Source organism: Ammospiza nelsoni, chromosome 25, assembly GCF_027579445.1.
Source record: "Ammospiza nelsoni isolate bAmmNel1 chromosome 25, bAmmNel1.pri, whole genome shotgun sequence".
NCBI classification, from domain to species: Eukaryota; Metazoa; Chordata; class Aves; order Passeriformes; family Passerellidae; genus Ammospiza; species Ammospiza nelsoni.
Window position 1 is genome coordinate 2,510,781 of NC_080657.1, and position 12,129 is coordinate 2,522,909.

Here is a 12,129-nt window from a genome sequence, read left to right on the forward strand (position 1 = left end):
GATGTGGTTTTCTTCTCATCCAAACCTACAGCACGTTTCTCAGCCAAAAAACTCCATTCCCTGATGGCTCATGGCACGGGATGAGGCTCCTGAGGAAGCACAGCCCCAAAATTCCACATTCCACATGCTGAACCACTGAAACAACCCCAATTTCCATCCCACATCTGTCCAGCATTGGATTACAGGGAAGAAAATCCCAGTTTTATTCCAAGCATGGTGCCCCAAAGGAGGAGGGTGACACTGAGGTGACACCAGCCCATTTCTCATGGCTCAGCAGCTGGAGCCCTGCAGGGGGAATGGGAGAATCCATGGGGAGAATCCACCCACACTGGACACACACAAAGCCAGGACCATCCAATATTTGGAATTAACCCCTGGTGCATCCCCAGCTACAGCTGTTCCTACAAGGAGGATGCTTCCCAATTTTGCTGATCCCAAAAATATTCCAGCTTCTCCTCAGCACTAACACTCTTCTGATGCCCTTTAAGTTCTTTATAGGAATTTCCTTTTTAAGACCCATTTTTCCTCCCTTCCCACCGTGCTGGAGCAGGGATGGGGCTGGGATTGTCCCCACAGGATGCTCTGGTGCCCTCCTCTGTGTGTGGGAGGGTACAGAGGTGACAGAGCTACGAATTCATGGAAAACAACCTGTGAGGGATTATTTTCCCATTTTCCATGTCCATAACCTGCCACAGACATATTTTATGAAAAATCCTTTTGTTAGGATCTTTTCTCCTGAGAAGCTGGGAAGCTTCAGCTTCTCCATGTTTTGCTGCTTTGGAATGTGATTTGGAGAATTGTTTACCCAGCACGTGAAATTTGTTTTATTTGATGACCAATGACAGCCACCTGTGTTGAGGCTGTGAGCAGTCACAAGATTTTATTCCTTTCCTTTCCCCTTTCCTTTCTTCTGATGAAGTCCTTTCTTCTATTATTTTAGTAAGTTTTAATATATAATTTTCTTTTAATAAATATGTATCCTAAAATAATAAATCAGCCTTCTGAAACATGGAGTCAAGATTCTCATCTCTTCCCTCATCCTGGGACCCCTGTGAGCACCACCACAATAACCCCTGGTAAAGCTCAATCAGCAGCACCAAAGCAGAATTTGACATCCCTCCATTTTCTGTAACTCCAAACTTTGCTTTGCCACTTTTCACCAGCCCAGAGGATTCCAAATCAGGAATCAGGAATCAATTCAGTGAAGGAAGGGAGAGCGCATGGATTCAACTCCCAGCTTCTGACAGGAAAAGTTTGGCTGAACGAAGTCCCCAGGTGACACCACCCTCCTTGGGTTCCTTCCCTGCACCCTGTGCACAAACAGCTCCAAAACAAGGAAAATTCACCTCAGGATGAGGAACCCAAAGAGGATTTATGTCCCAAAGGCATGTGGGAGTGAAAGGAAGTGCTCAAATTCCTGATTTTCCTCTGTAAAAACCCCCCTGACCACACACACCTGTAACAACCACACCCACAAAGCCAAGACCATCCAATATTTAGAATTAACGACCTGAACTCTTCCTCAAAGGAAAAATCCCATTCCCACAGCAAATTCCTCCTCCCATGGTCAAATCCCCCCCTTTTGTACCCTCAGAGTGGGCACTGCTGCCACACCCAATGATTATTCCCATATCAGATAAAAATGGAGCCTGGAATTCAAAATTTTGGGAAGAAACAATCCCAGCTCCCAGGAAAACAAAGAGAAACAATCCCAGGAAAACAAAGAGAAACAATCCCAGATCCCAGGAAAAGGAAGGCCCCAGAGGAGAGTTTGTCACCCCAGTGCTGAGGCCCAAACCCAGCTCATGTCTCATCAGTGGAGATTCATTATCACCTAAAAACACGAACAGATAAAGCAGAGAACAGGGAAGATAAAGCTGAGGGAAGATACCTCCATATGCTGGGAGTTGGGGAATTTCTCTTTTAAAGAAAGTGAAAGAAAAGGAGTAGATGAATATTCGAGCTGCTAATTTACAGAAATTTTTGTTCTCTAGCTTTTGTTTTGAGCGTACACACACACAAATAGAGGAGCCCAAAGGTTACAAAATGGATTTGTCATGCTGAGAATTTGCTGTGTTCACCTTCCCGAAGTTTCACCTGGGCTGGGCCATTCCCAAATAAACCCTTCAAGATTGCTAGAAAAAAATTATGATGAACTGCTCAATGTCTGCATTAGAAACTCAGGAATTCTCTCCCCCAACATGGGATTGGTTTTCCATCCCCTCATCCTCCTGATTTTTTCAATTTTTTTCTCCTCATGAATTCAGTGACAGCCAGTTCTGATTCTTCAGTTTGCCACTGGAATTCACTGTTAAAATCCTCTTTAGTTTTGCCTCTCTTAATAAGAAAACTTCACTGACAGATTCCCAAGGGACAATTTCTCGCTGAATTTCAGAGCTACAAAATAAAGCAGCACCTAAAAAAAAAAAACCTTTGACAAAGCCCCAACATTTCTCAGCATGAGGAATCCAGTGAAAGGAGGTGATGGGAAGGACTGCAGCAGGAATTAGATGGTTTAAAGGGTTAATCTGAGTGGTCACACCAGGGTAATTCCATGCAAACTTCCAGGAAAGATCCCAAAAAAGGGCTCACCCCAACGAGGTCCTGCTGCATTTCCAACCCCCAAAGTTCCTTCAGCACCCAAAAAATTAAGGAAGAAGTTATTCCAGAACCTCAGTGACACCAACCCAGACACTGAACACCCCCAAATTTAACAACACCAAGAGCGAAAAGGTCACAGCCAGGTCCTGACACTGGGAAAATCCAATCCCAGCTGGCAATGTTCCACCATGAGAGCTCCAAACCCCAAATTCCCAGCTGGGAATATTCCGAACCCCAAATTCCCAGCTGGGAATATTCCAAACCCCAAATTCCCAGCTGGGAATGTTCCACCAGGAAATCTCCAAACCCCAAATTCCCAGCTGGGAATGTTCCACCAGGAAATCTCCAAACCCCTATTTCTCAGTTGGGAATGTTCCAAACCCCAAATTCCCAGCTGGGAATGTTCCACCAGGAAATCTCCAAACCCCAAATTCCCAGCTGGGAATGTTCCACCAGGAAAGCTCCAAACCCCAAATTCCCAGCTGGGAATGTTCCACCAGGAAAGCTCCAAACCCCAGTTTATTTCCCAGCTGGGAATGTTCCAGAACAGCTCAGAAGATGAAGCTTCACAAGCACTCCCAGAAGTGCAGAATTCCCCGAGCATTTCAGGCTGTCCCACCCAAGCCAAGCACAGCTTGTCCCCAGGCCCCAGATGGTTCCCCAAATCAAGGAACTCCCACACACTTGGCTGAGACCTAAAATCTGCTCAACACACCCCAAAAATGACTTTGCAAGGTGGATTTTGATCGAGCTGGACACACACAGAAGTTCCAGTCCTTCACCCAAGTCCCAGGTGGCTCCTGTGTCCCACAGACATCTTTCCAAAATCCAGAAATTCCCACACACTTGGCTAAGACCTAAAACCTGCTCAACCCACCCCAAAAAATGACTTTGAAAAGTAGATTTTGACCAAGCTGGACACACACAGAACTTCCAGTCCTTCACCCACCACAAGGCCCCAGGTGGCTCCTCTGTCCCACAAACATCTCCCCAAAATCCAGAAACTCCCACACACTTGGCTAAGACCTAAAACCTGCTCAACCCACCCCAAAAAATGATGTTGCAAATCAGATTTTGACCAAGCTGGACACACCTAGAAATTCCAGTCCTTCACCCACAAGGCCTCAGGTGGCTCTTTGTCCCACAAACCTCTCCTCAAAATCCAGCAATTCCCACACACTTGAGACCTAAAACCTGCTCAACCCACCCCAAAAAATGACTTTGCAAGGCAGATTTTGACCCATCTGGACACACACAGAAATTCCAAGTCCTTCACCCATTGCTGCTCCTGGTGGGCCTCACCCAAACACCACAAAATCCACTTGGATGCTGTTTTTTAAATCCAAACCACCACAATTTCCCCATTGTGAGACCTGGAATATCCACATTTACATTCTGCTTTCAGTGCCAGAAACAACCTCCAAAATATGGCCTAAAATCTCAAACTCTTTCTTCTACCTAATTTATTTGTCTCTCAGTATTATCACCCCTCCAGAAGAGATTCAAGCAAGATTTCCAAATAATTCGACTGATGGTGAGCAGTACAAAGCACTTAATTATGATTTAAAACAAACACAATCCACTACAACTGAGCGCAAGCAGCACTTCCCCATAGAATTTTGAATTTTTATGGATTTTTTCCCTGCAATAACACAAGCAGCTGTTACATCACTACATTTTCACACAAAACACACCAGGTTTAATCTGACCAGGCAATCCCAAACCCAAAAACCTGCAGGATTTAAGAGTGGATCCCTCCAGGGAGGATTTTAGGCCAAGTTTTAGCAAACAGTACTTGAAAATAAAATATTGCTGGTAGGAATAATCAAAAATAAAACAGGGACTTGAAGGTTGGACTTGATCTTTTCCAGCCTTAAAAATTTTAGGATTTTGTGGCAGAGCTTTAAGTGATACCAAGAGACACAAAAATTCCCGAATTTCTGGTATTTGAGCCAGGGCAACTGGAAATTGCTCTGGAATAGAAAATTTCTTTGGAATTATCTGTGATGCAAACTCAGCTCATGGAGGTTTGGGAGCACAGAGGGGCTCAGCCAACCCTGCAAATCCAGCAGGGAGCAGAGCAGATAAGGACTGCAAAAAATAAAAATAAAAACCTGATTTTCCTGGTGCCATCTCCTTGGGAATCAGCACTTCTGCAGCTGGGAATTCCCTGTGGGAGCAGAAAGCTCCAAAAATAGGGAAAATCCAGATCTGATGGAGAGCAGGGCATGGAGAAGGAGCTGGAGGGTGACAAGGACCATGGAATGGGGCCACCATCCCCATTCCCATTATTCCAGCTCAACAACTTCCAGCCTGAGCTGCCCTCAAGATCTGAGCTCCCATTTGGCAGCTCTGAGCCCCTTGGGATGGGATAAACCAGGCAGGGAGAATGAATTCCTATTTTTCCTCCTCAGCAGTGCAGGATCTGCAGGAAAGGGAATGCAGCTGCTGTGTCCTCCTTACCTCGGTACATTAAAAATGGGTAAAACTGCTCCAAAAGCCATTCCCAGGAAAGAGAAATGGGAATTTTGTGTATTTTAACACCACAATGCTTTGTTAAATCAATTATTTCACTCCTTTCCCCAAAATTCCCCAAAATCCAGGGCAAAAATCCCCCAAAATCCCCCTACTCCAAACACACCCCTCAGTCTCCACACCCCGCCACGGGAATTTTCCAATTCAGTAAAGGGCACTGGGATGTTTATTCCAATAAATTCTTCCTGGTAAGGAATGTATCACCCAGCCAGGACTCCATTTTAAAGGATAATTCCCTTAAAAATTGAATTCTTTTCCCCTGAACACACCCCCCAGTGTTTTCTGCTCTGGAGATTTTGGGTTGTTTTTTACCTTTTTGGGTTTTGCTTCCAATAAAACAGAGCCTTAAAATTCTCCTGGGAGCTGGGAGGGAAACTCTCCTTCCAGAGGCATGATTCTGATCCAGTCCATGCATTTTTCTGAATTTTGTATGCAAAATCCACCAATTCTGATCCAGTCTCTGCATTTTTCTGAATTTTGTATGCAAAATCCACCAATTCTGATCCAGTCTCTGCATTTTTCTGAATTTTGTATGCAAAATCCACCAATTCTGCTCTAGTCCATGCATTTTCTGAATTTTGTATGACAAATCCATCCAGCTGAGCTGTGCAAATGCTCCTCTCTGATGGGGGTAATGGGCTGTGCAACAAAATGAGCAATTCCAGCTTCTCCCCTAAAATCCATTAGGAAAAATGCTCCATCCTGCTCCCATTTGAATCCACATTAAATATTAACTCCCAGGCAGATCCCTCCTGTTTCATTTTAGAAAGAGCCCAAGATTCAGGGACAAAAAACACAGATTTTCCTTGTGATTTGGGAAGAACCTGATGGGAAACTGAAATATTTTCCACCTGCCCGAGGGAGGCACAGCAGTGACCCCAATGCTCTGCCCCTGACACACCAAGCACTACACTTGAAAAATCAGCATTGCAACCTGAAAAATCAGCATTCCAAACCCAGAATTATGATTTTTTTCTGCAGGGAAAATGAAATAAAACTCAAATAGAAAAAGGAAGACGCTGTGACTGCCTCTGTGAATTTTCTAATATTCTGTTTTTAAGGTTGTTCCTTATCCCTGCTCCTTATTTACAGCGATAACACCGTTCCCAACCCCAAATTTCTTTGTTTTTCCCACTAAAAGGAGCCTAAAACCACAACCTGGAGCACAGAATCAACCAAATGCAGAAAATCCAAGCCTTGCACCCTTCCAGGAGTTAGTAAATGCTTGTGACCAGAGCACTGGGAGGAAGGAAGTGATGCAGAAATGCAGAGGGAAGAGGGAAAAGCACCCAAACTTTTCAGAGTGGCAAACTTTTAGAGATTACTGGAAAGTCCAATGAAATGTTCCAGGAGATTGTTATCAAAAAAGACAGCGAGGAAGAGCCAGAAAAACTTACACACTGATGTCTTCTGGTTGTTGTCCTTGCTGGGCATGAGTTTCACCCCTCTGGACTTGAGCTCCATCTGCTTCTTGACTGCAGGGGTGAGAAACAAAGGAAAAAAAGAGGGAAAAGTTGAGCTGAGCTTCAGGGATTGTCAAGTTTTTATTTTAAAAATAAAAATGCGAATCACCCACATCCTGCATCCTTCCTTTTGGGATCAGCTTATCCTCACTGCTCAAAACCAGCAGGGGTTTGTTTTTCCATATTAAGGCTTTGGAGAGGGATTTGTTTTCCATGTTAGGGCTTTGGAGAGGTTTAATTTCAAAATAAAAATGGGGTTCAACCCCTCTGTAACCCACTAAAAATGGGAGACAAGCAAAAGGGAAGCTCTGAGGAGCTTCAGGATGCTGAGAGGAAAATGCTGAGCTGGTTTCCCCCAATTTTTCTGGAATTTATCCCATGAACCCATTACACAGCAGAGCCATTCCAGGGGAGCACTCAGTACCTAAAAACTGCAGAGCTGGTGTGAACAAACAGCAGTAAAAAAGAAAATAAAATTAAACCCCATTATTGGCCAAGGGAAACATCAGCCTGGAGCTCCACACCTGGGGGACTCCTCCCCAAGTGTGACCATTCCCTCCCTGATCCAAAATTCCACCAGAAGAGGGGAAAAACCAGGAAAGGGAACAAGAATTCATCCATCTCCAAGGGCCCCATCCTTTTTCTCACACCAGGGAGCAGCAATTTGTTTTCCTGCTCTGGATTTGGCTGCTGCTGCCTCCACTCCCAGGGTTTGACACAAACCCCACCTGGCAGAACCATCTGGGAGCAGCACAAACACCTGGATTTGGGATCACTGCAGCTTCCAGAGGCAGGAGTTGGGAGAAAACAGCCTCTGCTGTGAGGAAATGGGATAAAAGAGCAGGAATTGGGATAACCCAACAGGAACTGGGGTAATTCCAAAAGGAACGGGGGTAATTCCAACAGGAACTGGGAAAACCCAGCCCTCATTGCAGGATTTGGGATAACCCAATAGGAATTGGGATAATTCCATCAGGCATTGGGATAACTCAACACTCACTGCAGGAATTGGGATAACCCAACAGGAACTGGGGTAGTTCCAAGAGGAACTGGGATAACACAAGAGGAACTGGGATAATTCCAACAGGAACTGGGATAACCCAGCCCTCACTGCAGGAACTGGGATAACCCAACAAGAATTGGGATAATTCCAACAGGAACTGGGATAACCCAACAGGAATGGGAATAACCCAGCCCTCACTGCAGGAACTGGGATTAAAAAGTCTCCATTGCAGGATTAGGGATAACCCAACTGGAATTGGGATAATTCCAACAGGAACTAGGATAATTCCAAGCAGATTTGGGATAAATCTGCAGGAACTGGGATAAAATAGCCTCCACTGCAGGATTTGGGATAATCCAACAGGAACTGGGATAATTCCAACAGGAACTGGGATAACCCAGCCCTCATTGCAGGAATTGGGATAATTCCAACAGGAATTGGGATAACCCAGCCTCCTCTGCAGGAATTGGGATAAACCAACAGGAATTGGGTAATTCCAACAGGAACTGGGATAACCCAACAGGAATTGGGATAATCTGAACAGGAATTGGGACAACCCAACCCTCACTGCAGGAATTGGGATAACCCAACAAGAATTGGGATAATTCTGACAGGAATTGGGATAATTCCAACAGGAACTGGGATAACCCAGCCCTCATTGCAGGAATTGGGAAAATTCCAACAGGAACTGGGATAATTCCAACAGGAACTGGGATAATTCCAACAGGAACTGGGATAACCCAGCCCCCACTGCAGGATTTGGGATGAAAGAGCCTTCACTGTGAGGATTTAGGATAACCCAACAGGAATTGGGATTACTCAGTGTCCAAATCACTTTCTGGGAGCCTTTTCCTGACGAGCCAGCCCTTATCCTTGGAGAAACCCACTTCAAACCCTTCTTCCCCGTGTTCTTCATCTTGTCAGGCTTTCATCCCTAAATTAGCACATTCCTAAGACAAAGCTGTCAAGAAGAATTACCCATGTAACTAAAGAGGGGGTTTATAATCGTGCTGGGGTTTTTTTTTTTGGGCTCAAAAAGAACCTGTTTGGAACAGCTGCTGCAGGAGGCTCAGACAGGGGGAGGCTCCTTGAAGCTCACCTGAGGTGCTGCTTTGAGGGAGATGCTGGGTGCAGCTTTTCACTCATCATTTCCTCACAGCTTTTGGCTTTCTCTTTAAATAAAGCAGCAAGAACTTCAAAAAAATCTTTAGCTGGAAAATATTCATGAGGAAAAGATGCTGCTGCTGCTCCTGTCTTCCTCAGCAGCTTCAATCTGTTCAGGGCAGCTGTCTTTTTTTATTAATTTAAGAAGGGAAAACTAATTAACAGCAGGCTGCTGTCAAAGCAAATCGAACTCTTTGTTTCTTTTTGCTCCAAATCCACCTGCAAGTGCAGCAGGAGGAAGAAAAAGCAGCAGGGTTTGGGATGCCCCAAAGGTCCCATGTGGATGGGAATCACAGGAGACTTCCAGCCTGATCTCAAGGTTTTTAATGAATGTGATATCAATGGATCAAAAAAAAAAAAAAGTATTGGGGCTGCTAAAACTCACTTTTTTGGGGTAAAAAATCTATTTCTGCTTCAAATAAAATAGCGGCAGACATTCCTGTAGTGATTTTCCAGCTTTTTCCAAGCCAACACAGGGATACCCCAAAATTCCCTCCCAGGCAATAAAATCCAGGCAATTCCAAGTTTCCAAGGCTGAATTTGGATTTTGGTTTGAATTTTCCAAGGATGTGTGTTGGGACCCTGCAGCCTCTAAGTCTCTGCTCTGTGGTTGTGCTTTGGGGCACGAGCTTCACAAAATAATCCCCATTTTGGTATTCTCCACATCCAGCCCCCAGGGAAAGTTCCCAACTCTCCACACAAACAAAAGCTCAGCTCGGATGATTTGTGCCCCACAAAGGGAATTTAGAGGCCAAGAAAAGCTTCCCAAGCATTGGTGAAGCCCACCAAAGCTGATGGTGGCACCATGGATGGGATGAGAAATCCTGGGGAACTCCTCCATGAGGACACAGCAACCTGCAGGGATTTCCCCAGTGCTGAACATCCCAAATCCAGGAGAAGGTGCCAGAGGGTGAAATCAGAGGAATCCTAAGGTCTCTTCCAACCCAAACCACTCCAGGATTCTCTGGCATGGGGGAATTCAAAATTTGGATACAGCCAGGCTTGGAAATTTTTCAAGGACACATTTCTAACCAAGGTTCTCCCAGAGCCATCCCTGCCAGATGCCATCCAACAAAAATCCCCCTCCAACCCCGTTCCTGATGGAAAACCTGGCTCCCAAACCCCTCAGCAATGAGAACAAGACACTCAACACTGAGCAGCAATCCCAAAATTCAGAGCCCAAGCTGCATCCCCAGGAAACATCTCCTCCCCTAATTGCACCATGTCCCTTTCCAGGAGAATTGATAAAGATAAATTGGTGAAGATAAATTGATAAAGAGCGATCACTGCATCCTCTCCTCCTCATCCTTCATTTTGGAGCCCTAATGATGGAAGTCAGACTTTACAAATGACTCCATTTAGATCAGAACCAGGCACAGCAAAGCACCACTTGTTTTGTGCTTTTTAAAAAAAATTTAAACAAATAAGAACAATTCTCCCACTCCCTGCCCTCAAAAATCCTGTATTTGAAAATCTACTTTGTTTGTAAATTGGAATGTGGAGCAGTACTACAAAGGACTGTGTCAGGATAATTGGATGAACAGAAACTCCTGTTTTCTGGAGGCTTTTGCTGCTCACACACATCCAACAGATCTAATGGAATACTCAGCATCCTGTCAGATTTGAGAGATGACATTACAAAGCTCTGCCAGCATGGCAGGCAGGCCGGGCTGTTCCTTTCAAACCACTTCATGTTGCTCTAAATGAGGATTTAAGCAGACACTTATTTATTTTTAATTTGGAAAACAGTGTTTCAGCAGCAGCAACAGGAAAAAAAAAATCTATTCCATGAAGCTCTGCTCTCTTTGTTGGGGGAATTGCTGTTAAATCTAAATCCTGCCTGGATCTCTCCCTCCTGCTGGGATGGTTCAGCAGCAGGATGCTCACAGGGGTTCTTGGAGGTGAAGAGAAACCCCCTCAAATGCAACTCTTTGGAAAAATCCCTCTTTTGGCAGCCTGAGCAATGGATCTTTGGGACTCAGAGCCTGCACAAGCACTGGGATTATCCAGAATTGCCCAGGAGACTCCACAGGTCTCATGGCAGGAGCCAAAAATCCCTTTGGAACCCAAGGGTGTGATCCAAGATGGGAAATGGAAGATCCAAGATGAGGAGGGGGAGATCCAGGATGAGAAGGGGAAAGATCCAAGATGAAAAGGAGAAGATCCAAAATGAGGAATGGAAGATCAGGATGAAGAATGGAAGATCCAAGATGAAAGGAGGAAGACTGAAAATGACAGGAAGATCAAAAATGAGGAGAAGATCTAAGACGAGGAATGGGAGATCCAAGAAGAGTGGGAGAAAAGGATGAAGAGGGGAAGATCCAGGATAAAGAATAGAAGATACAAGATGAGAAACAGAAGATCAGGATGAGGAATGAAAGATCAGGATAAAGAGTGGAAGATCCAAGATGAGGAGTGGAAGATCAGGATGAAGAGTGGAAGATCCAAGATAAGCAGTGGGACATCCAAGAAATGAAATAGAAGATCCAAGGTGAGGAATGGAAGATCCAAGATGAAAAGGGGAAGACTGAAAATGAGGAGGGGGAGATTCACAACAAGCAGTGGGAGATCCAGAATGAGGAGTAGGAGAACCAAGGAGAGGATTGGGAGATAAGGATGAAGAGGGGAAAATCCAGGATAAGGAGTAGAAGATCAAAGATGAGATCCAGCACAAAGAGGGACAAAGATCTGTCCAAACAGAACCCAGACTGATCCATCCATGGGTAGAACCACAGATCTACCCATGGACAGATCTGCAGACCAAAGCCATGGATGGGGCTGGGAGAATCCTGGGAAATTGGGAGGTCGCTGTCCATGGCAGGGGTGGAACTGGATGGGATTTAAACCCATTCCAAACCATTCCAAGATTCCATGACTCCCTCACCAAGCCATTTGGGTGTCTCTGGTGAGCAGCAGGGAGCTCCCCAGCCCCTCCCTGAAGGAGGCAGCTCTGTCCTGTGCAGGGCTGGAGCTCATCCCATTTATCTTCCTCCCGCGGGGAAGGGAAGCGGCCGGGCGGGGAGATCGATAAAAACTGCAATTATGTGTTGGTACCAATCAGCTCCAGAGCAATTAGGGAGCCAAGTTCTGCCATAAAACACGTGCAGAGAGGGGCAGCAGCAGCAGCATTTCCATCTCTCCAATTCCAGCCTTTTGCAGCTTTCCCAAAACCCTCTGATTTTATAAATTCCCACCCAGCTCCTCTGATGGGGGGGGGGACACTGAGGTGCTGCCACCTCACCTGATTAAAAACTTCTAGGTTATTTTCTTCCACCTTTTTGAGGAGACAGGATGGGGAGGAAAATAAAAAATAATTTTTAAAAATAATTCTCTGCACGCATTTCTCCCAGTCCCTTTGACTTC

The 12,129-nt window shown here is 45.2% G+C and overlaps 1 protein-coding gene across 1 annotated transcript in view; it reads right to left on the minus strand.

Annotated features, from left to right (window-relative positions):
• Positions 1–12,129, minus strand: part of CSMD2 (CUB and Sushi multiple domains 2) — a 234,388-nt gene that overhangs the window by 132,756 nt on the left and 89,503 nt on the right. The window contains exon 7 of the mRNA XM_059488507.1: positions 6,534–6,611. Coding sequence (XP_059344490.1) covers positions 6,534–6,611 — 78 coding nt within the window. The remainder of the gene's footprint in view (positions 1–6,533; positions 6,612–12,129) is intronic.